Here is a 24,936-nt window from a genome sequence, read left to right as displayed (position 1 = left end):
TTCCTTTCCTTCTTTCCTTCTTTCTTTTCTTTCTTTCTCTCATTCTATTACCCAGGATGGAGTACGGTGGCACAATCTCAGCTCAGTGCAACCTCCACCTCCTGAGTTCAAGTGATTCTCCTGCCTCAGCCGCCTGGCTGGGATTGCAGGTGCTTTCCACCACGCCTGGCTGATTTTTGTATTTTTAGTAGAGACAGAGTCTCACCATGTTGGCCAGGCTGGTCTTGAACTCCTGACCTCAAGTGATCCACCTGCCGCGGCCTCCCAAGGTGCTGGGGTTACAGGTGTGAGGCACCATGCCCATTCCAAGTCATGCCCTTTCTTCCTCAACTCCAGGACTTTCTCCTTTCCTACCTGGGAAAGCCCTTCCCCCACTGTCACCTGTCTTACCTCCACCTGTCCTGCGGGAACTGCCTTAAATGTTAATTCTTCCAAAAAGCCAACCTTGAGCCCACAGACTAACATCCTTGGTTCTATGTGATGGCAGTATCCAGTATCCCAATTCATCATAATTAATGCTTTACTGGACTGGAGGTTGTATGATACTATGGGTCATGATTACATGATTGCATTTTTCCCAATTCAGTATCCCTGGGATATAAATTACATGATTCAGCCAATAATTGGTTATTTGTTGCATGCATATGCTAATTAATTAAAATCAGGTCCTGGCTCTAAAAAAAAAAAAAAATTATTGCCTCATGTAAAATAATTGGAAAGTATGTATAATAAAGTCATTTAGGGACTAATGCTAGGAATATTTTAATCTCTTAAACTGGGTATTATTATTTTGGTTGTGAATTTCATTTTGGAACACTCTCAGTTATTAAGCACATATGATTAAGCATATATGATCTCCTTTTGGATAGATGAGTTAACTTTTAGAGAGAGGCATCTTCTGATAAACATTTTACGAGTATTTATCCCTAACTGAAATTTGGTTCACATGATAGGATAAAGTCTGAGAACAAAAACTAAGCGACAGCTTCAAAATGGTGACTATTGTCCAAGCTTCATCACACACCTTGGACTTGAATGTCTGGTAAAAATAAAACTTGAGAAATGTTAAAATTGTCCAATTACATTGAAAAATTTCAAGATTACCTTGCTTTATAAGTTTCTTTTTAAGGACCCATGTGAAGAGAAGATTATTTAGTCTTCAACTCAGTAGCGAACAACACATTGTAGCCTGGAAGCCAATTCTAAAGTATTTAGCCTGATTGCCTTCAAATTCAGTCAGCTTATCTCCCCCTGTCTGAGTCACTACAACTGGGAAACTTCAGCAGGCAATTTTCTCTCACAGGACACAAAGCCGTCTCCACTCACCAAGAATTTTCCAGGCTACAAGGCCACATGAGGCCAGAACATTCGCTAATCACTGAAAGATACTGTCAACATAATCCTAATTATTCAGCTACATCCTGAAACAGGAATTTCAGTTTTCCTGGTATATGCGTGGTGGAGAACTTAGAAAATTAGAACCTTGGAGTATAAGAAATTCGTTAATTCAGTCAGTGTTTAAATCTCTTCTGCCTCCTACCCACCATATAGTTACCTAGAGTCAACTTTTACCTCAATCTTAAATTTGACAGAGGAATGGGCAAAAATAAACACATTGTTTCCCACATAGATATACCAAAAAAGTAATTTACAGTAACGACTTTCATTTGTAGATGCTTATTCTGAGCCAGACACAGGACCTGGGCACTTTGATTGTATTACTTTATCCCTCACAACAATCCTCCGAAGACTCTTAAGTTCCATTACACAATGTTTGGTTTTCGTTTTTGTTGTGTTTTGTTTGTTTTTGTCTGTGATAGAAAAACATCCCCAATAATTTCTACTGGTAAGGTTTTTCTGGTAATTCTTTTCTGTCTTCCTTTTTACAAAAGTGCTCAAAAATCCTCCATAAAACCTTCACGACCTTCCAGCCTGAACTAACACTGATGTTGAACAATTACGGCTTTTACTGGCTGTATTATTCCATTGTAATGTTGTGACACACTGCCTGATTACCATTCTTTGTTATATTACACCATTTTGAAGTTCGTACTTTATACCATGTGCTATGCTAAGCACTGAGGATACATTAATGAGCAGAAGGATTCTACTTCTTCCCTCTTGTTACCTCAAAGGGATGATAAAGGGTTACCTAGAAAGCAGAACAATTAAATGAACAATAACAGTGAAACATGAAATGCACTTAGAGTACTTAGAAGGGTTGCCTAATGTAGTCTCAGATAATCATGAGTATTTCTCTGACATTAATGACCCTAATAATATTCTGGGTTCTTTGTTGCTGTTTTGTTGTTATTGCTATTGTTTTGAGACACGGTCTCACTCTGTCACCCAGGCTGGAGGGCAGTCTCTCCATTATGACTCACTGAAGCCCCGACCTCCCAGGTTTGAGCTGTCCTCCCACCTGAGCCTCCTAAGTAGCTGGGACTAGAGGCACGTGCCACCACACCCAGCTAATATTTAATATTTTTGAAGAGACGGGGTTCTGCCAAATTACCCAAGCTGGTCTCAAACTTCTGGGCTCAAGCAATCCATCCACCTCAGCTTCCCAGAGTGCTGGGATTACATGTGTGAGGTACTGCACCCGGCCTCCTAATGATATTTGGATTAGGGCTCAACTTTTCCACTTGATATTTCAGAAATTCAACTTTCACATGATTACATTCTCCCAAAGATACTTTCTCTTCACTCATCTATACTTCTTTCATCTCCAATTTAAATTTAAAATATTTTTTTCATAAATCCCTTTCCCTGTTTTCTAAGAGAAGACTTTGCCAACATTTCCATTTTCATTAAGTAAGACTTCTAGTTTAGTGCAGAACTTACAGTTGTTACTCTACCTTTTGAACCAGAGAAGTCAACTAAAATATTATCTTAATTCACAGAAAAATTAATGAAGTTTAGAAGGAGAAGAATTAATGGTATTTGTCAGTTTTGAACTTACTACTATTTTATTTATTTATTTAATTTTTAATCAGGGTCTGGATCTGTCACCCAGGCTGGAGTGCAGTGGCTCAATCTTGGCTCACTGCAACCTCCACCTCCTGGGCTCAAGCCATCCTCCCACCTCGGCCTCCTGATTAGCTGGGACTACAGGCCTGCGCCACCATATGCAGCTGATTTTTGTACTTTCGGCATGTTCCCCAGGCTGGCCTCGAACTCCCGAGCTCAAACAATCTGCCCACCTTAATCTCCCAATGTGCTAGGATTACAGGCGTGAGTCACTGAGCCCAGCCAAGTCAACTATTTTAAAATAAGATATAAGTAATAAAGACAAATGGTATTTCTTCCTTATAATCAAACCAATTGCCTAGGGAACAAAGAGAAGAGGAAAAAAAGAATTTGATCAAATTGCTTTCTTACGAACTGTACGTGGAAAGAAAAGGTTAACGACCAAAGAAAAGGTTGAATAAGAATGAAAAAGGAAAAATTTTGTATAGAATTGGGGATTCAGTTAATGAAAACTTGTATACCATAACACCATTTTCTAATGTTTAGTTATACATTGTCTGCTTGCAAAACATAGGCAACCAAATAAACAGCCATTGTGACTCCTTGTGATGACTCCCTAAAAATTTTAAAGGCTAACCAGTGTGGCTAATGGACACATACCCCAAATCAGCTCTCAGTCGCTAAACTGTTCTTATAATATTAATGCTTCTCTGGTTTCCACAATTTATTCTCATAACTACTTTGATTCTCAATCTCTTTCTCTCTCTGTCTCTCTCTCTCTCTTCTTATCATTTATTCCTTTGAACTAATCAAAAATTAGCAAATGTTTCAGAACTTACTAATGTAAAAACTGAAGTCATTATTTCCTGCCCCCCTCTTACATCTGGAAAGATAATATTATACTGGAATGGTTTAGATAACAGACGAAATATGTAGGTGGGGAGGAACAAAATGCAACACCACTTTCTTCTTTGTCTTTGTGGTTGCAAAGAAGAGGCCTAGAAGACTGGGAACTGGGCCTTCCCATGCCCTGTATGACCTGTTGTCAGGGCAACAGGATGTGTGGGGAGCCCTGGCCTTTCCAGTGCTGTTGCCAGGGTAACAGGATATGAACCATCTTCTTTCATGCAACTATGCAGTTTCCCGGCTTTACTCTATGCTTCTCTTCTATTTGGTGGGAAATTACATTTGTTCACAGAAATCGAAGAGCAATACAAGTTCAGTACACAGCTGCTGAAGGAGCATGTTCTGGAAGGAATATTGTATATGGACACATGTCATTGATAGCTTTGCTGGTGAAAATAATATGTAGATGAATTTTATTGGACTGTCTTTCTAAAAAGAGAGACCTCAATGTTTATTTTCATAAACTCTAAAATATTTACTAATTGGTGATTAGTTCAAAGAAATAAATGATAGGAGTTGATGAGAAAGTAGTAAGCAGAGTGATAGGCAGAAAAAAAAACAAAAAACAAGAAAAAACTTCAGAAACCAGAGAGAATGATGTGAAAAATTCAGAGGCTAAGAGATGATTGTGGGTGCATATCAACTAGCTTTTGTTGTGCAACAAAACACCAACAACTTAGTGGCCAACAACAATAAACATGTATTGTTTTCTAACAATTTTGAGAAAGTTGGGTAGTCCTCACTCACATGTCCGGTGTTTAACTGTTTGGTTTAGAGGGGCCTCAGCTGGAGTGGTTTATATCTGCCCCACATGCCCATCCTCCAATAGGTCTCACCAGCCTTCTCCACATGCCAGTTTGAGGGTTCCAGAGAGCATAAACTCCAGTGCATAAGCCCTTTCTAAGCCTTTGATTGTGTCACATTTGGTAAGGCCCCACTGGCTAAAACAAGGTGTATGGCCAAGAGTAAGTATGAGACAGATTATTCAAGAGAATGGATGCAGGAAGTCATGAATAAATTGGGCCATTACTGCAACAGTAAACAACAACATGACAGAATTTCTGGAAAATAAATAAATAATATCTTGGGAAAACTCAAGATATTGAAGCAGAGATTTGCTACGAAATGAAGTATTAAACGGCCACACATAAAGATGCTTGTTCATACTGCAACCAGTGGGAAGTACTGGAAAATTTTCAAGTTCTAAAAGTTAGAAAGGAACCCCTTAACCCATATACTAGCCATCTCTAAGTGCAATCTAAGAATGCTTGAGAAAAATACTGTGTAGTTTAAGTTCTGTTTGGGAAGTAAGGCAGAATAAAGTATATTAAGATGATTTTTCTGAAATAAACAGAAGAAAGACTACTCATTTTACTTCAGGGAAGAGCACTCTTATGTGCTTAAGTTTTGTTAAAACAAGAATAGAGTAGTAGCTTAAGCAAAAATGAAATACCTAGTTTTGATGGTTAGAATTATTGAATTTATTTTCATTGGTTAAAAAAAAAATCTTCTGAAATGGGCACCCAGACATTACTGTGCAGGGTTTTCTTGGTTGGTTGGGGGTACCAAAGGCCAAACAAGTTACAGTGATTTTGCAAAAGTCCAAGCTCTAAGGAGGTAAAAGAGTTTAGAAGACATCAAATTCTCTTATAGATATTAGCTAGAATCATTGTTTAAATAAATTAATTTAAAAGGTAACGGTAGCACATGTCCTAGAGCAGAGAAACAAAATTGGGGAGTTTCTGACATCTAAACCATATGCCACATGATAACTCCCTTTGGTATTCAGCTTTGAGTACGCAAAACTAGACAAACAGATGGCAGGACTGTGGAAAAAATCAAAACAAGAGAACAGCTTTTAATTCCTGAAATGTCAGGTTTTATACTGAGCCTTGAGTATTAAGTAGAATTATCTAAGTCAGTGTTCAACGGAATAAGTATGGGCCTCAGCATCTGGCCCTCCCCTTACTAACTGTGAAATAGTGGCCAAGTGGTTTAATATCTTGGAGGCTCAATTTTCTCATCAGAAAGACTGGAGATAATTGTGCTGATCCATACAGATAAAAGTAAAATCTTTCAGAAAGTATCAGGCAGAAAACAATTATAAAGTATGATTACTACTATGATTCAATTTTGAGGTGATTTTTAAATAATTTAAGGTAACCAGAAATGTGGTTGATATCAAAGTTGTTCAGCTTTTTCTTATCTTGGTCCAAATACAGTTTATTTTGAACCAACTCTTAGAAAGTCCAGTTTTAAATGGACCAGAATTAGTACATTATCGTTTTTCTAATAAGTTAATTTTTATTTTCTTTTAAATTATCTACAACGTGTTTTACAAGAATCCCTTGAACATCCATACTTATGCAGAGTTTAGTTAATGTTGACCTCAGGTTTCTTCTCCTGGAGACTCTGATGTTTAGAGATTTTACTATTTTTTTGCATGACTCATTATAAACTTATTTGAATAACTATAAATTTCAAAAATTTGCCTACAAAAAATTATCTGCACGACTGAGCTTTTTCTGGGCCTATTTAGTACAAATCCATGCTTTTAAATATTTTATAATATATACAATAAAATTTGATCTTTTTAAAAGGCTTCAAGAAAGTGTAGCTGAAAGGAAAAACCAAAAGGGTCATAATGTTTCATATATATGCCTCTAATGAGCTTTTATCATTGTTATGCCTTCCTTAACTATAGTCATTCATGCCTAAAACTTGCTCAGACTGGATATGTGGAGTAGTATGATTCTCATGAGCCTTTAACGCTATCATCTGTTTAATAATGTTAATTAAGAGTTTCTTTCATATCCAAAAGGCCTATAGCATAGTCCTTTACCAGATGATAATCAAACTTGCTCACATATTACATTTGACTAGCTAATTGAAATATGTTAAATGACAAAATCTGGTAATGTAATGGAAATACAGCATTTTCTAAAATGAATCAGCAAGGGGATGGACATGGGACATGACAGCAATTACCTAGAAGTCAAGTCTGTTGTGAACCAGGCCCAGGTTGTAATAAGAAAAGGCCTAAAGAATAATTTTCAAGCCAGAGTGACTCAGGAAAATAAGTCTAGCCCTGAGATATACATGATTATAGAGACCTAAAATCCACCATAAGGCTACCTCAAGATGTTGACTTAAAGATGCCATCAAGACAATTCTTCTATCAGTGAAACTCTCAAAGCCCACTTCTCAGCTCTCTCTCCTTATGTACCCTAGCTCCTGCTCCAGGGAAACACAAATCCTTATGTATAGTGATTCTGGTGAAGAGAAACATGGGGAGTGAGAATACTTCCATTGAGCTAAGAGAAAGTCTTCTTTCTGCCTCTTGACAACTCTACTCTGTGCATTGATTCTGATAAGAAAAGTACATGAAAAATTATAGAATTCTGTTTTTGCATTTAATATCAGCAATAATAACGATTGATAAAAGCTAGGATTTCTTGAATTCTGGACACTTTTCTAAATAATTTGTGTGTTAATTTAATTAATTCTCTCAATGCCTATAAGATAGGTAATGATATTATTTCCATTTACAGATAAGAAAATTGAGGAATTGAAAAATCAATCAAGGGGGAAAGAGCCAAGATGGTCAACTAGATGTAGCCAGGAAAACCTTCTCTCACCAAGAGACCAAACCATCAAAAAGATAAGCACACTCCAAGGAGATCTTCAGAAGGGCATTGAGAGTGGACAAAGGAAACAGACCCTGAGCTGAAGAGAAGGGAGGCTGCAAATGCTGCATGGGATTGCCAAGCACCAGGATTCATTCCTGGTCCAGAGCAGCTCCTGGGGACAGGGTGAGTAAAATAGGGGGTAGAGTGACCCACTCTCACCACAGACCTCCAGAATCCTAGCTGCAGGAGACCCCTTGACACATACTGACTTTTGAGCTGGCAGGGAGAGCTTCTTGGAGAGTTGGTAGGAGTGGAACTTAAGCCTGCACAGAGCCCAGAGGGTTCAGTGTGGGAACAGCTACAGTGGGGTAAAGCCAGAGATGCCCATCTCCCAAGGCTTGCCATGCTCCGCTAGCAGGCTCTGGCTTGTGTTGACTCAAATCTAGACAGAACATGGCTATTCTCCCCATGAGACAGAGCCAATCTGATCTGGGAGCCCCCCTGTTTGCCAGCCTCTCCCCAGAGTCCCTGCCTGGACACACCCATTTGCAGTGCAACCACAGATACTGAACTGGGGTGCTTCTCAGTGGCCACTACCACAGTTCCTTCACCAACAGACCCTCTCTGACCATCAGAGAGCTTCTGCAGATGGGCCCCTACCAGTACACACCTACCTGCAGCTTCCTCTACCACCTTGCCAACACATGTGCACAAATGTGGCCTGCAGCTGCCAAAATATACATGCGTGGACCTCACTGCCCGCCCACCACCAGTGCACAGGCAGATCCCACCACTGCTGCTGCCATCCCATTGTCACTAGTGAATATGCACACAGAACCCACCACCTCACCACTACCCTACCACCACTATTGCACATGTGCACATGCAAACCCCACTGCTACAACTTCAATAAAGTGCTTTTTCCAGCACCTTTCTCCCTATCAAAGTGTTGTTGCCAGTGAACTGGGAACACCTCAGCCCCTCCAGTGTAGCAGGTGCTTAACGTCAACAGGCCATAAAACAAAGTCATGGGCCTGGTCTCAGGCCCCAGTGTTAGAGCAGGCAGCCCAGGTGTGCTGAGTTTAGACTTGGCCCCCTGAAATAATCCAAAAACAAAGCCAGTCAACTCAAGCCAACTTATACTACAGTCAAACCCTCAAGTGCATAAAAGAATATAAAAGCAAAAAGCCCCATCCAAAGGACTGCAACTTCAAAGATTAAAGGAACAACAGCCTACACAGATAAGAAAAAAACAATGTAAGAACTCTGGAAACTCACAAATCTAGTGTCTTTTGCCTCCAAAGTACCATAAAAACTACCCAGCAACATTTTTTTACCAGACGAAATGGTTAAAATGACACACACAGAGTTCACAATCTGGATGGCATGGAAAATTATTGAGATTCAAGAGGAACTTGAAACACAATTCAAGGAATCTAAGAAATCTATTAAAATGATTCAAGAACTGAGAGACACAATAGCCATTTTAAGAAAGAGCTAAACTGTTCTGATAGAGCTGAAAAACTCACTACAAGAGTAAAATAATACTATCATAAATATTAATAACAGAATAGACCAGGCTGAGGAAAGAATCTCACAGCTCAAAGTCCGATTCCTTGAATCAACTCAGTGAAACTAAAATAATGAAAAAACAATTTTAAAATGAACAAAATCTCTGAGAAATATGAGATTATTTAGAAACCAAACCCATAACTCAATGGCATCCCTGAAAGAGAGGGAGAGAGAGCAAGAAATTTGGAAAACATATTTGACAATATTGCTCACAAAATTTTTCCCAACCTCACTAGAGAGGTTGACATTCAAATTCAGGAAATCAGAAAACCCCTGTGAGATACTATACGAGATGACCATCCCTAAGACACATAGTCATCAGATTCTCAAAGATCAATGTGAAAGAAAAAATATTAAAGGCAGCTAGAGAGAAGGGCAGGCTGCCTACAAAAAGAACTCCCTTAGGCTTATAGCAAACTTTTCAGCAAAAACCCTACAAGCCAGAAGAGATTGGGGGCCTATATTCAGCATCCTAACAGAAAAAAATTCCAACCAAGAATTTCATATCCAGCCAAACTAAGCTTCATAAAACAAGGAAAAATAAAATCCTTTTCAGACAAGCAAATGCTAAGGGAATTTGTAACCACCATACCTGCTTTACAAGAGGTCCTTAAGGTAGTGCTACACATAGAAACAAAAAACTGTTACCAGCCACCACAAAACCACACTTAAATACATAGACCATTGACACTATAAAGCGCGTACACAATCAAGTCTATGTAACAACCAGCTAACAACATGTCAGGATCAAATCTGCACAAATCAATGCTAACCTTGGATGTACACAGGCTAAACACCCGACTTAAAAAGCACAAAGTGGCAAGTTGGATAAAGAATCAAGGCCCAACCCATATGCTGTCTTCAAGAGACTCATCTCACATGTGATGATAACCATAGGTTCAAAGTAAAGGGATGGAGTAAGATCTATCAAGCAAACAGAAAACAAAAAAAGAGCAGAGATTGCTATTCCTAATTCAGACAACACAGAAATTAAGCCAACAATGATCAAAAAGGACAAAGAAGGGCATTACATAATGATAAATGTTTTGATTCAACAAGAAGACTTAACTTTTCTAAAGATATGCACCCAACACTGGAGCATCCAGATTCATAAAACAAGTGCTTAGAGACCTACAAAAGACTTAGATAACCACACAATAATAGTGTAAGACTGCAGCACCCTACAGCATTTCTATACACCAGTAACATCCAAGCTGAGAGCCAAATCAGAGACGCAATCCCATTCACAATAGCCACAGAAAGAATAAAATACCTAGAAATACTACTAACCAGGGAAGTAAAAGATCTCTACAACAAGAATTACAAAACGCTGCTTAAAGAAATCAAAGATGACACAAATAAATGGAAAAACATTCCATGCCCATGGGTAGGAAGAATCAACATTGTTAAAATGTCCATACTGCTCAAAGCAATTTACAGATTCAATGTTATTTCTATCAAACTACCAATGAAATTTTTGACATAACTGGAAAACACTATTTTAAAATTTATATGGAATCAAAAAAGAGCATGAATAGTCAAAGCAATCCTAAGCAGGAAGAACAAAGCCAGAGGCAGCACACTATCCAGCTTCAAACTATAGTACAAAGCTATAACCAAAACAGTATGGCACTGGTACAAAAACGGACACATAGACCCATGGAACAGAATAGAGAACCCTAAAATAAAGTTATAACCATCTGATCTCCAACAAAGTCAATGATAACAAACAATGAGGAAAGCACTCCCTATTCAATAAATGATGCTTAGATAACTGGCTAGTCATATGCAGAATATTTAAACTGGACCCCTTCTTTTCACTATATACAAAAATCAACTTGAGATGGATTAAAGAGTTAAATGTAAAGCCTAAACTATAAAATCCCTAGAAGAAAACCTAGAAAATACCACTCTGGAAATAGACCCTGCAAAGATTTCATAAGGAAGACTCCAAAAGCAATTGCAACAAAAACACAAATAGACAAGTGGAACCTAATTAAACTAAAGAGCTTCTGCACAGCAAAAGAGACTATCAACAGAATCAAAAACAGAAAGTTTATTTTGTTCTATAGTTCTGCAGTTTTGAAGGTTAAGATGGATTCAAAGGAATTCTGATTTAGCTGCACACCCAAACCATGTTCTTCCATGCAAATTTAATCTCCAATAAAGCTGACATTTTGATTTTCATCTATGGGACTCCTAAACCTATCTCTCACTTAATTCTGAACTTGGGCAGGAATTAGGGGTATCATTCATTAGCACTTCCTCTCACCCGATCATCTTATGAGGCAGATATCAGTTTTGTCCATGTCTCAGCTGAAAAATAACCTAAAAGAAGTCATCCCTGAGTATCCAAAATACCTTCCCCAAATAACTTGATCACATCACCTGGTGCATTTTCTTCTGGTCACTTCTTACTCCATATTAACTTGCTTTTTATAATTCACTTTTTGTTGTTTGTCTCCTCTACAGGAACAGAAGCTTCTGTGTCTAACATTGTACCTGACAGAGTATACAGTCAGAGTATATTTGTTGAATGAGTGAATGAATGATCAATTCAATTAATGGATTTTACAAATAAGAAAAGTGAAGTTTAGATAAATTAATAACTTTTCCATGGACACTTAGCTAAAAAGCAGGAAGTATTGTAGTATTAGAAAATATCTGATTATCTCTAGAGTTCAATTTCTAAGCCACCTAATCTGTAAGGTATTCCACCTTAATAATGTTAATTCTAAGAACTATAACATAATGTTATGTAGGACTGACTATTAAGACTATGTCTACACATCAAAATGGGTTTTGATGAAGTAGTTTTCTTCAGAACAAATTATGATTATGATTAAAAGACAGATTTTAAAAAACTGATTTGCCTGATTAATCCATCAAAACAGTCACATACTGAACAACATACAGACTTATCAACAATTTCCAAGAAAGATTGCATTCTCTTTTGACATTTGAAACGAATCCAGTGAATACCCTCCATCTCAGAGTTTGGTGAGGAAACTGGTGTTTTGGGCATGCAAGTCAGGGTTAGATGGAGGTACAGTGAGTTGTTTAAAGGCTAAGAATAAAGAATATCTGAATCCAATGTGCCATAGAGTAAGGCAGGGCTTCACCACTAGGGATCGTGTGTGTGTGTGTGTGTGTGTGTGTGTGTGTGTGTGTGTGTGTGTGTGTGTGTTGGGAGCGGATACGAATGGTCATGTTGATGTGTTCTTCTGGTAGAGAAAGCATGTATTAGATTTTTATTGCTACTGTAACAAATTTACCACAAACTCAGTGGCTTGAAATAAATGAATTATCTTTAGTTCTGTAGCTCAGAAATCTGGCGCAAATTTCACTGAGTTCTAGTATCAGCAGGACTGCATTCTTTACAGAATCTCTAGGCAGAATCTGTTTTAAAATTTTTTCAGGTTTCTAGAGGTTGTCCTTGGCTCAGAGCCCACTTTCACAATCTTCAGTAGTAGCACAGACAAGTTAAGTCCTTGTCACTCAGTCCTACTTTCTCTTCTGCCTCTCTCTTCCACTTTTCAAGCCTTTGTGATTGGCCAGGCATGGTGGCTCATGCCTGCAATCCTAGCACTTTGGGAGATTGAGGTCAGTGGACCACTCGAGCCCAGGCATTCAAGACCAGACTGGGAAACATGGCAAAAACCCATCTCTACTAGAAGTACAAAAAATTAGTCAGGTGTGGTGGCACATGCCTGTAGTTCTTGCTACCTGGGAGGCTGAAGTGGGAGGATCACCTGAGCCTGGGAGGTCAAGACTGCAGTGAGTAGAGATCACTCCACTGCACCAGAGTGAGATCCTGTCTGAAAAAGAAAGATGGAAGGAAGGAAGGAAGGAAGGAAGGAAGGAAGGAAGGAAGGAGGGAAGGAAGGAAGGAAGGAAGGAAGGAAGGAGGGAAGGAGGGAAGGAGGGAAGGAGGGAAGGAGGGAAGGAGGGAAGGAGGGAAGGAGGGAAGGAGGGAAGGAGGGAAGGAGGGAAGGAGGGAAGGAGGGAAGGAGGGAAGGAGGGAAGGAAGGAGGGAAGGAGGGAAGGAGGGAGAGAAGGAAGGAAAGAAGGAAGGAAGGAAAGAAAGAAAGAAGGAAGGGAGAAAGAAAGAAAGAAAAAGAAAGAGAGAGAGAGAAAGAAGGAAGGAAAGAAAGAAAAAAAGAAAGAAAGAAAGAAAGAAAGAAAGAAAGAAAGAAAGAAAGAAAGAAAGAAAGAAAGAAAGAAAGAAAGAAAGAAAGAAAGAAAGAAAGAAAGAAAGAAAGAAAGAGGGAGGGAGGGAGGGAGGGAGAGACAGACAGGGAGAGAGGGAGGAAGAGAGAGAGAAAGGAAGGAAAGAGGGAAAGAGAAAGAAAGAAGGATCCCAGCACTTTGGGAGGCCGAGACGGGCGGATCACGAGGTCAGGAGATCGAGACCATCCTGGCTAACAGGGTGAAACCCCGTCTCTACTAAAAAATACAAAAAGCTAGCCGGGCGAGGTGGCGGGCGCCTGTAGTCTCAGCTACTCAGGAGGCTGAGGCAGGAGAATGGCGTGAACCTGGGAGGCGGAGCTTGCAGTGAGCTGAGATCCGGCCACTGCACTCCAGCCTGGGCGACAGAGCCAGACACCGTCTCAAAAAAAAAAAAAAGAAGGAAAGAAAGGAAGGAAGAAAGGAAAGAAAGGAAGGAAGGAAATGAATCTTTGTGATTACATTAGGCTCACCTGGATAATCCAGGCTACTATCCCTATTTTAAAGTCAGATGATTAGCAACTTTAACTCCATCTGCTCCTTTAATTCTCCTTTTCAAATAAAGTAACATATCCTTTGGTTCAGGGGATTAGGACATGGACATTTCTGGAGGGTGATAAGTCTGCCTACCCCAAGCCTGGGAATTCAATTTTAAGGAGCACCACTGTAGATCCTTTTCTGGTGTCTTTTGCGTAAGCATTCTGAGACTGTCATCTTTTTTGTTTTGGAAGCAAGATAACTACAATGTCAGAGCTAGGTAGATCTATGTTTAAACCCATGTTCTATCAGATACTAGCTGCATAACTACTTAAGATACTTATGTTTTTAAGAACACTGGTGGGGAGTAAGAATACAAACATGTTATATCTGCACACTTCTAACAATATGATGATAAAGATGATAAAGCAAACATCCTTCCATCTTCTCCATCTTTATTCCAGCTGTGAATCTATCTCCAATCCTCCCACCTGGTTTTAGTCCCTATTTTGGCAGCCTGGCTGATCTAATTTTCTAGTTAAAGCCAGTATAAGATTCAGAATTTTATTCATTCATTGATTTAAAATATTATTTGCACTGTCTCCTATGTGCTAAGTACTGTGCTACGTGCTGGAATCCAAAAGCAAATCCAATGAAGTAAGCGTAGCTCTTGCACTCAAAAGCTGTGGCTGAATATGAAAGGTGGATTTTGTTATGAGAAGAGAAATTCAGGTTATTTATGAGCTGAAAATAAAAAACTAATCTAGTCTGGAAGGTCAGGAAGAATTTCCTTTGCAAGTGAAATTTAAGCAGCAATCTTTGTGCATTTTTTAATAGGATATGAATCAGAATTTTGAGTGGGACAACTCCTCCTGATAAGGAAATGCCCTGAGGTCTGTAGGATATTTAGCCTTACCAGGACCCTGCTGCCCACTAAATACAGAAACACCTTGCCATCACTGCAACCACCAGAAACTTCCCCACATAACTCCAAAAGCTTTGTATAGAACAAGAGCAACTCTGGCTGAAAGAGGAAAACGAAGGAATAATTGTCTCCAGAAGACAGAACAAAATGAGCAAAGGCAGAGGAGTGGTAAGCAGTATTTCTTTTGGGTGACCCTGGGTCTGAATAGGAGGCGTGACACGGAAGGACAGGCATCAGAGGAGAATCCAAAGATCAAATTGGTAGGCAGTGACCCTGTGAAGGATGCAAAGATTTAAAGGTGTTTAAGCAGAAGAGTAAAAGAATCAAATTTGTGTCTTATCTATAATACTTCATCCTCAAGTATGGTTCCAATTTGGGAATATGATGCTATTAGCTCCTGTCACTTCTATTTTTTTTTTTTTTTTTTTTTTTTTTTTTTTTTTGCTAATTTTTATTCTAAATGTATATTTCTGCTACATCCTCTTAGTGGTAAGGGCCTGGACAACTCTATCTGAGAACTACACAACATACTGCCCTCTTCAACAATAACAGTTGCTTAGAATTAAAGGATTACCATCTAATTCTTCTCTTCTTCACTTTTTGCTTCCAAACATTTTGTCCTTCACTATTGATAGTCATATTCACTACCCTACCAATCACAGAGAAAAAAAAAACAACAAAGCTTAACTTAATGTCTTTCAAGCATTGCATTCACAATTCCAAGTCTTAAAATTAATATCTGGACATTTGTAACATGGGGGAGATAAGGTGGTATGTGTCCAGACATGTAAAATTAGTGATCAGATATAAAGTTAGCTTCTAAATGAAATTGTGATAGGTTCTAGTACTATGTTTATAAAAACTGAAGGAACTGGGGCAATAAGTACTATGAAGTGGTGAGTATTACATTTTTGTCAGTAGTTTATGGTTTCTGGCAGTTCCTACTTTCTTCTCTTCTGTTGAATGCCTGAGTAAGATAATACTTTGTTTTAGATTTTTCCCTATAGCTTCATATCATTTTCACTGAATTTTCTACCTGAAAAATGCTAATTTTCAGTTTTCTGAAAATGCTGTCACCTCTTAGATTGAATTCTTATAGCAATGTCACTACCTGGAAAGAGAAACACCAGTGTTTTTTAAATATGTTTAATTTTTAAATAAAATCCACAGTTGTGGAACTCTGTATGTTTAGAGAAAAAAAAGCAACAGCACATGACACAAAAAGGCATTTATCTTTTAAACGGAAAAGAAACACAATGCATAGGTGAAATACTGTAAAATCTTCAAACCAACTTTCCACATGGGAATCAATGAAATTAACAATATTTGAAAGACTATCGATAGCTATGTTTTCTTAGTATGTAGGAAGAAGCCTAGGTCTCAAATTCATAAGAAACTTCTGAATCAGAAATTTCATTTGGTGTTGAGATGGCATAAGAAATAGGAAGTGTTTTCCAGCCCTAAACAATTGATAACTTATGGCCAAGTATATAATTATTTTTAAATCTAATTTATGAAAGACCTAATGCCATAGTTATTTGCTTATATTTCCAACATCATAGATGATGACTTATAGTGTAGAATTAAATTGTTGTACTGAGTAACAAATTAGTGGTTGAATATGGAAAAAGATAAATAAAAAGATTGTAAATATAAGAAGAAAATTAATAGACTAATGCAGAGAAGTTTGCATCAGAATGGGAGTAAGAAACTGTTTCACCTTTCTTGTCACAAAAGAAAAAGAGATTTCTTGGCACATAACTTTATATGGTGTGTCAAATATTATATGAAGATAATTTAGAAGAAGCTCAATAAAAGAAAACAAAAATGGTAGACAAGCATTAATATTTTAATTTAGTTACCAAAGTTTTCCACATGTGTTCCAAAATTTAAAAATTATTTCTATGGACTCAAAAGACTCTCTAAAATGTTATGTTATATAACAATCCCTATAAGATATTTTCTCTAAATGTCTACCTGTAATGGTTCCTGATTTCTATATTTAAGGTATAATTGAATAAACATTATTTTACTTTCACCTTTGTCTCTATGTTTATTTAACCTTAAAATTTACATACTGGAAGCTCGATTAAAAACAATATATTATGCCAAAATGAGTCAATGTGTTCGTAAAGTAAAAGATTTTAAAAATCACTTTCTAAACAAATACCTAAAGGTCTTGAGTCTATTTTAGCAAAAATAAGAAAACTGGTGCACAATTGTTTGATAGGTTTAATGAGTAGCATGCTTTTAATTGCCAAAACTTAAGTGTAGAATTCTAGGACTAGCAATTTTGATAAGCCAAAATTCTGTTTGAATCAATATTGCATTTTAAATAGACAAGACAATTTCAGCAATGGAATAGGGAGTCCCTCACATCACTACTCTGAATGCAAACTGTACAAAATACCATAATTAAACAATTTGGTTGTCATTAGTCATGTAGATTTTAGATTTAGAGTTTCTCGCTTTGACAATTCTAAGCCTTGAACACTGAAAATGTGCTAAGTCAAACTACAAGTTGAAGTGATAGTACAAAATGCAATTTCTTCTTTATTCAATGAAAAAGTAGTCGTTTTAGTCAGTTAGATAATGATTTTCAAAAGAAAGAAATAAACTTGGTTAATGATTATTTAGTGGCTCTAAGTAAACACAACTCAAAATTTATTTTGCATGTACATATTTTAATATATCCTTCTATCAATTCATGAAGATCTACCGTTGAATGACTCTATCACCCTTTTCTGAAATAAAATGACAGATTGATCTTTGAGATCAGCTGATACAGTGAGTCAATAACTTTGCCCTAAAGTATTAAATAAACACAACATCATTTTTCACATTTCTTAAAGACATATGCATAAATCCACCAGCATACATCTTCATACATTCAATTAACTACAGGAAACTAGAAAAATGCAAACAAAACAAAAGCAAAACATCCTTCTAAGGAGAAGAAAATCTAAAATAGGTTGTAATGAGAGACATAATTTTCCCGGTACTGATGTTCATCCACTCATTGGGTTAAAACACAAATCATCTGATGACTGCTAATGTTTAATTTGCATCTATGCTAATTAATTTTGAGAGCTGTTATTTGCTTTGATAGGATTACTTGTTCCCCTAGAGAACAACCTCACCAAAAAGCTGTAATTTCTAAATCTTCAATGGATCTTGGAAACAGATTTCTAGTTCATCCAAATAATGTAAAGATGGCTTCCTTTCCAAAAGTTATTCTCTGCTATATGTTTTTTGCATTATTGTGCTCTTATACTAGTGCACTGTAAAGCCATATATTACTTCAAGAAGTAAGAAAATATACAAAGAACAATATTTAAATACATAAACATCATTAAATACATTCAAATGGAGGAAAGTAGAAGGAATTTTTACCTCTAAACAAAGTTTGATGTAATTTTCTTTAAGAAAATATCAAACAGGGACATCAAATTTACTCAGGTACTGAATTTTAAAAAATGGTGTGAAAACACAGCATTAGAGATATAAATCATAGAAAATCTCTATTTTGCATAGTGTAGGATTCTTTCAGCTGTTATTATAGAAAAGCAAATATATTAATATTTTCATTTGAGATCTGCAAATATACTAAGCAGTTACAATAGCCTGTAAAGTTCATATTATAATTTCTCATTTTTAGTCAAATGTTAAATCTGATTTTTAAATTATGACAATTAAGATAAAGCATATAAACAGTGTGGTGCTGAAACACTAAACAGGAACTAGTAGCATACACAGCTAAAAAAAAATGTAAGGGTGTAAATATCAAGGTGAATAGCATTGCAATTAACGTTTGACTTAGGTAATTACATCCCATGTTTGACATAAATGCATAATTCTTGACCCATTTTACTAAGGGCTATTATGTACTATGGACTATTCTGTACTCTCAGGAGAAGTGAACCGTGAACTGGTTAATGTAAAGCCAAAACTCTCCAATAAGTTTGATATGCTGTTAATATTTTTACCACATAAGCATTTTTTCTTACAGAAATATTTAAGCAAAAAGAATAAGCACAATAAAGTATAATTATTTGTTTTCATGTTAATCCTCTCATTGCTTTTCCAAATCTAATCACAGAGAAAGAAGTACCAGTCTTATTTCTCTCTCTGCTTACCTGAGGGAAATTTTATTTGAGTCAGTATCCTGGCAAATGGCTTTCTTAGTTACCTTTCTGCATATCTGAACCACATATCTAAACAGCACATACAGAATGCATAAAAGAAACCATGTAGTATGACAGTAAAGTGACTTCTCCAGAAGTTACCTTACTTTAATAAAATGTGCAAGTACAAAACACTATTCGTCCTTCAACAAGTTGTTAGCTGAGATAGGCACATTTTATTTTTCAAGAGAAAATCTTTCTAAAGGAAACTAGTCCACAAAGGCGGATAGCACTAACAATTAGTCACGTTAATAGTCAAATCTTTCAGGGGGAAATAAAAAGCAAAGAGCATACTCACATTCCTTTCAGGCGCTGCCACATTTTTTCAGTCTGTTCTCCTGTAAGATACTTAAAAGTGGTGTTTTCCAATTCTTCAATTTCTGTGGCACTAGACCCCATGATGATGCTCCTAAGACAATACAGTTACAGTCAGTTTCAGCAGCTAGAACAAGCATTCCTCAGTCCATTACAAATCTTACACGCTTATACAGTAGCCTCTCTTATCTATCAAAACAGTGCTGATGTACAAAGCTGAGGGAAGACTCTGCCAGATTTGCTATTGACTTTGACAGGCATATATCCACTGCTCACCACCTCACAACCCCCCTAAGCAGACAGCAGTATAAACAGATGCTCTGACCTCACAAGAACAATCCGTACATGTGAGCCTGCTACTGTACTACTGACCGACTGAGTACTCAAGCTCTCCCCAAAAGCAGCTCATTTGTTACTGTTCTGTGCACTGAAGCACATCAGAATTCCTACAGTTTACGAGCTCTATTATGCACAAGAGAAACGTGAATGACTTTCGCGCTCCAGAAGAAGCTGAATTCCTCTCTACCAACAGAACGAGGGCAGGATGTAATAAGGAAACAGATGGTAGGAGCCAGTATCAGCAGCACCACCCTGAGAAAAAAAAGTGCCTGTTTAAATGCCAAGGTTTTTGTCTCTAAATTGATCTGAAACCAACACTTAAAAATGTATCATGATCTAACAATAAATGCAACAAATATTAATGATAACAAAGAGAAAATAACATATAGAGCCATACAGAAGAACACAGCTCCACAGGTTGTTATCGCAAGAATATGTACATCAACTGATGCTGTAATCATGCTTATTCACCTTCTCCTAGCAACTCCACACAGTAGGTAACTGCCAATTTAACCAGTGGAAAGTACGGCAGCTGCACACAGCCTGCTCCAAGAATCCTTTGGGAATTAAAAAATAAATAAAATGAAACTAGTGTAAATGCGTGTGTGTGTGTGTGTGCGTGCGTGTTTTGAAGGAAAAGGGAATAGGTTTGTGTGTGTGTGTGTTTATGAGAGAGAGAAGGAGAGAGGGAGAGAGGGAAAAGAGAGAAATTGATGCTTTGCTGCTTCTGCATTTTAGAAGAAAAATGAGAGTGGACATAAAAGGAATCAGAACTGAGACGTCTGCCAAGCTCCTAACACATGGCGAGCTTTCTTTGAAACAAGCACAGACCTTAAGTATGAGCACCATAACAGCTCTTGCTATCTGCAAGCTGCTATAGAAAATATACTTATAAGCAATATTTCTTCTTGTTTGTTTGAAAACCCAGATGTAGTTTTATTTCTCCTTGCAAGAAAACTTGCCTGTTACTATGAGTTTTAAGGTAGAGATATTCAAAGATAGGTAATAACCTCCAATATTTGTTGAATATTTCTGATGTTTCGGACAATGTTCTCAGTACCTATTACACATTACCTTTTTAAATTCTTACAAGAAGCCTGTGAGATAGGCAATACTCCTGTCCAATAGTTGAGAAAACTGAGAAACAGAGACATTCTCCAGATTTAAAGTTGATTCTTAAATATTGGAACTATTATTAACAATTAGTCTTCCAATATAAAATCACTATATCTATGCAAATGACACTGATGATATCTAGTAGTCAGTTATAATGTGTATGTAAAAAGCACCTTTACAAAATGTTATAGAAAATGCCTTTTGATTTGCAGATTATAAGAGGGTAAATCAAGTGAGGCTTCCGTTTTCCTCTCTCAGACAAGATACTTCCAGAATTCAATCTGAATGTAATGCCTTTAGCTAGCGGACAGCATTGTGAAATTAAAACTTCATTCCTATAAGCATTTACCAGAGTTGTCAGAAATAGGTTAATCTTTGCTCTGAAAGTACCAATTTTACCTTCACTGTGCCTTCATTTGTAATCTTAGCTATATTCATGTAATAAACTCTTACCTGATATTTCTTTAATGAAATAGTCAACAAACATCTATATTCTGCTTTCAAAGAAATATTGCAGCCAAAAATCTCCATAGATAACAAGTACTCTATCATTATTATTTTATGAATCAAGATACCTAAGTCCTTGAGGCTATACAGATGATTTTCTAAATATGACATGAAATGTCAAGTCCTCACATTGACCAGCTTACCAATAACATTGCAAACTAAAGAATGAGAACTATTCTACTTAAGTATATGTCAAAGAATCTTGTTTCATCACTACAATTCATTTGCCCTTTGCTTTCACTATGTAACTTCTATCACACATTGATATTTAAGACCTCAAGGTATACTAATTCAGTCACTTACTAGAAAAAAATCCTTAATCATTTCATTAAATGTTTCATAAAATAAAATTTTGAATAATTAACTAGATAAAATAGCTTATTATTTAAATCCTTAAACAAGATAATGTTCATCCTTAGGAAGTATCAAAAAGTTACTTCTGTTAACATAGAGAATTCAAATCATTTTTCTTTGTTAATTTATAAAAAAAATTGATATAAGTTCTGCAAGGGAAAATTGAGAAAACAGTCATAAAAATACAATAAAAATTGATCCAACTTGTATGTCCCTCATCTCTCATAGTTTCCATTTATTTTGCTTTAACTCTACAGTCAGGTAAATTATTTCTATTAGAATAAGTAGTTCCTTCCTTCCTAATTACCTAATATTTTATTAGGAATGGTGACAAAAATGTATAGAATGAATTTAGTATCTACTAATGCCAAAATGTAATATAACATATACTCTAAATCTAGACTACCTGGGTTTGAATCTTTATTCTTTCACTGAAAGAATTATGTGATTTTTTCAAGTTACAATTTTTGTTCATTTCTTCATGTATAAAATGAGCATAATAATAACATCTCCTCATAGTGTTCATGTATTGAATGAGCTGATACAGGTAAAGAAATTAAAACTGTATCTGGCACATAATAATTGCTTAATAGTTATTAGTTCTTATTATTATTGATATTACATGATTTCTTTTTCCTTTTCATTATAGTGTAATTATTCAATAGATTTTAGTGACAATTATTTCCCAAATCATTTGTAATCATTGTTTTAATGCATTACTAGTGTTCCTTTTGTTTAGAAACTACATCCTTATTTATAAGCAAAATCGTTCTAAGTATTTGTGTCACTAGGTTTACTGGTTTTCATATTAAGATTATATTGGCTGATATAGCTTGGACCTATGTCCCCACTCAAATCTCATGTTAAAATGTAAGCCCCAGTTCTGGAGGTAGGGCCTGGCAGGAGGTGATTGGATCAAGGGGGTGATTTCTAGTGGTTTAGCACCATCCTCCTGCTCTAGTCATGTAAGATGTGCCTGCTTCCCCTTCACTTTCCACCAAGATTGAAAGTTTCCTGAGGCTTCCCCAGAAGCAGCTATGCTTCCTTTACAGCCTGCAGAACCACGAGCTGATTAAACCTCTTTTCTTTATAAATTACCCAGTCTCAGGTATTTCTTTATAGCAATGCAAGAATGACTAATACATTGGCACCATGTAATAAATGGTAAAGAAAATAACTTTAATTCTTTAGCCAGTAAGCCATCACTCAATGACAAAGATAAATGATGACACATTCAGAAATGCCAAATTCAGAAAGCATACCATTCAAATACTCTTTAAAAATAATTACATGAGTTAATATACCTGAAAAAAGAAAAAAAATTAATTAATGAGAAAAATCAGAAACATATACCTAACCTAGCAACAGAAATTCATAAACAAAATCCCAAGTTGGCATCTGTTAAGAAGGGCTAGGAAGAAATCAGTGCAAGTGAGAACAAGAAATCACAGGGATCAAAAAGATGGCTTCAGAAAAAAGTGGATTAAATTCATCAAGAATATTTAAAAACTAAAAATACTGTTTTATTGATAATAAAAGTACATTATGTTTTCATTGACAAGAAAATAATTTAGAAAATATATTAATTTCCGAACAATATGGCAGACTAAGTTACTCTTAAAACTTTCAGACCAAAAATAATTTTCAAATACTGGAAAAATTCTAATAAATATTATTTTGAATGCATAGTTGAACTTATATAAAATGAAGTCCAAAATGAACAGGGACAAAAACATTAGAACGGTAAGGACAGTTATCAAACATAGTAATCTACAGCCTTGTATTATAATCAGTATATAGGAAACACAAAATAAGGGTTTGACTCTGTACAGTATGAAGACTTGAAACCAAGGTTCCCCCAGAAAGATGGAAACTATAAAAGGCTACCCATGTAGTCAGTTTGTGGACAAGAAAGCATAAGTGTGGCCAAGAGATATCTGAAAAAATTTTCTCTCTCAGTTTAGTCTCTAGGAGAGGAAAAACACAATAAAAGCATTCTTTGATAGGTTTTAACAATGGGACTGCCATCTATGAGTTTGATTAAACTTAAACTACCAGCTTTGTCTGAGAAACAGCAAAACTTAAAGTGATCTTGGGTTAGTGGTATCCAAGGTTACCTAGAATAAGAAAAGCAAATTTGTTTGGAGGAATGAATCCTCTAACACACCTTTTAAAAATCTTGCAGATAAATCTAGTCAAATATGAGCTTACAATTCAAAATTATAAAACATATAGTTAATCAAGTCATCACTAATGAGAGTCACTAGACAAAACTATTAGAACCACACCCTCAAGGACCTTAGGTATTGTAATTACCTAATAAGTTAAAATAATGTTCAAATTTTAAATAAATAGAAAAAAGAGACTCAAAACATGACCAAAAAAAAGAAATTCTATTTTTTTAAAGGACCATTCAGGGAAAGTAAGTAAAACGAAATTTTTAAAATTAAAAAAGAACCATTGAAATTATATATTCAATGTACAAGGTAAGAGCAGAAAGAGAATTAGCTAATAAGAAAATATGAAGAGGCCGGGAGTGGTGGGTCATGCCCGTAAACCCAGCACTTTGGGAGGCCAAAGCAGGCCTCAGGAGTTCAAGACTAGCCTGGGCAATATTGTGAAACCCTGTCTCTACAAAAAAAATGTATATATATATAAAAATTAGCCAGGCATAGTAGGCTGCAGTGAGCCTTGTTCATGCCACTACACTCCAGCATGGGTGACAGAGAGACCCATGTCAAGAAAAGAAAAAAAGAAAAGAAAAATATGAAGAAATTGCCCAAAATGTACAGATAGACACAGAAGTGAGATTATGAAAGAATATCTTAGAAGTCAAGAAAGACAAAAAATTCCTAATGTATATGTCTAATATTGTTTGGCTGTGTTCCCATCCAAATCTCATTTTTAATTGTAGCTCCCATAATTCCCATGTGTTGTAGGAGGAACCCAGTGGGAGAGAATTGAATCATGGGGGTGGTTTCCCTTACACTGTTCTTGTTGTAGTGAGTAAGTCTCATGAGATCTGATGGTTTTGTAAGCCTTTCATTTGGCTTTCATTCGGCTTTCATTATTTCATCTGCCACCATGTAAGATGTGACTTTCGCCTTCCACCATGATTGTAAGGCCTCCTCAGCCATATGGAACTGTGAGTCCATTAAACCTCTTTTTCTTTATAAATTACCCAGTCTCAGGTATGTCTTTATCAGCAGTATGAAAATGGACTAATACAGTAAATTGGTACCAGTAGAATAGGGCACTGCTGTAAAGATACCCAAAAAAGTGAAAGCAACTTTGCAACTGGGTAACAGGCAAAGGTTGGAACACTTTAGAGAGCTCAGAAGAAGAAAGGAAAAGATGGGAAAGTTTGGAACTTTCTACAGATAAATGACATTGACCAAAATGCTGACAGTGATAT

The 24,936-nt window shown here is 36.5% G+C and overlaps 2 protein-coding genes across 5 annotated transcripts in view; both read right to left on the bottom strand.

The window, feature by feature from the left end:
- NEUROD1 (neuronal differentiation 1) overlaps window positions 1-24,936 on the bottom strand; it is a 1,109,848-nt gene that overhangs the window by 855,263 nt on the left and 229,649 nt on the right. The window lies entirely within an intron of this gene.
- The window catches only part of PDE1A (phosphodiesterase 1A), a 473,087-nt gene that overhangs the window by 385,635 nt on the left and 62,516 nt on the right, over window positions 1-24,936 (bottom strand). For 2 of the 4 annotated variants that reach the window (XM_050750555.1, XM_050750557.1), the window contains exons 1-2: window positions 19,531-19,736; window positions 19,189-19,299 (exon numbers count right to left, since the gene is read on the bottom strand). In XM_050750555.1, the coding sequence (XP_050606512.1) occupies window positions 19,189-19,289 (101 nt within the window). In that variant the 5' untranslated portion in view covers window positions 19,290-19,299; window positions 19,531-19,736. Of the gene's footprint in view, window positions 1-19,188; window positions 19,300-19,530; window positions 19,737-24,936 lie in introns of those variants that run through there. The other 2 variants (XR_007718098.1, XM_050750562.1) reach the window with 1 other exon arrangement.

The sequence above is a fragment of the Macaca thibetana genome, chromosome 12 (genome assembly GCF_024542745.1).
Source record: "Macaca thibetana thibetana isolate TM-01 chromosome 12, ASM2454274v1, whole genome shotgun sequence".
In the NCBI taxonomy this organism is placed as follows: Eukaryota; Metazoa; Chordata; class Mammalia; order Primates; family Cercopithecidae; genus Macaca; species Macaca thibetana.
This window is presented reverse-complemented; position numbering and strand designations above follow the sequence as displayed.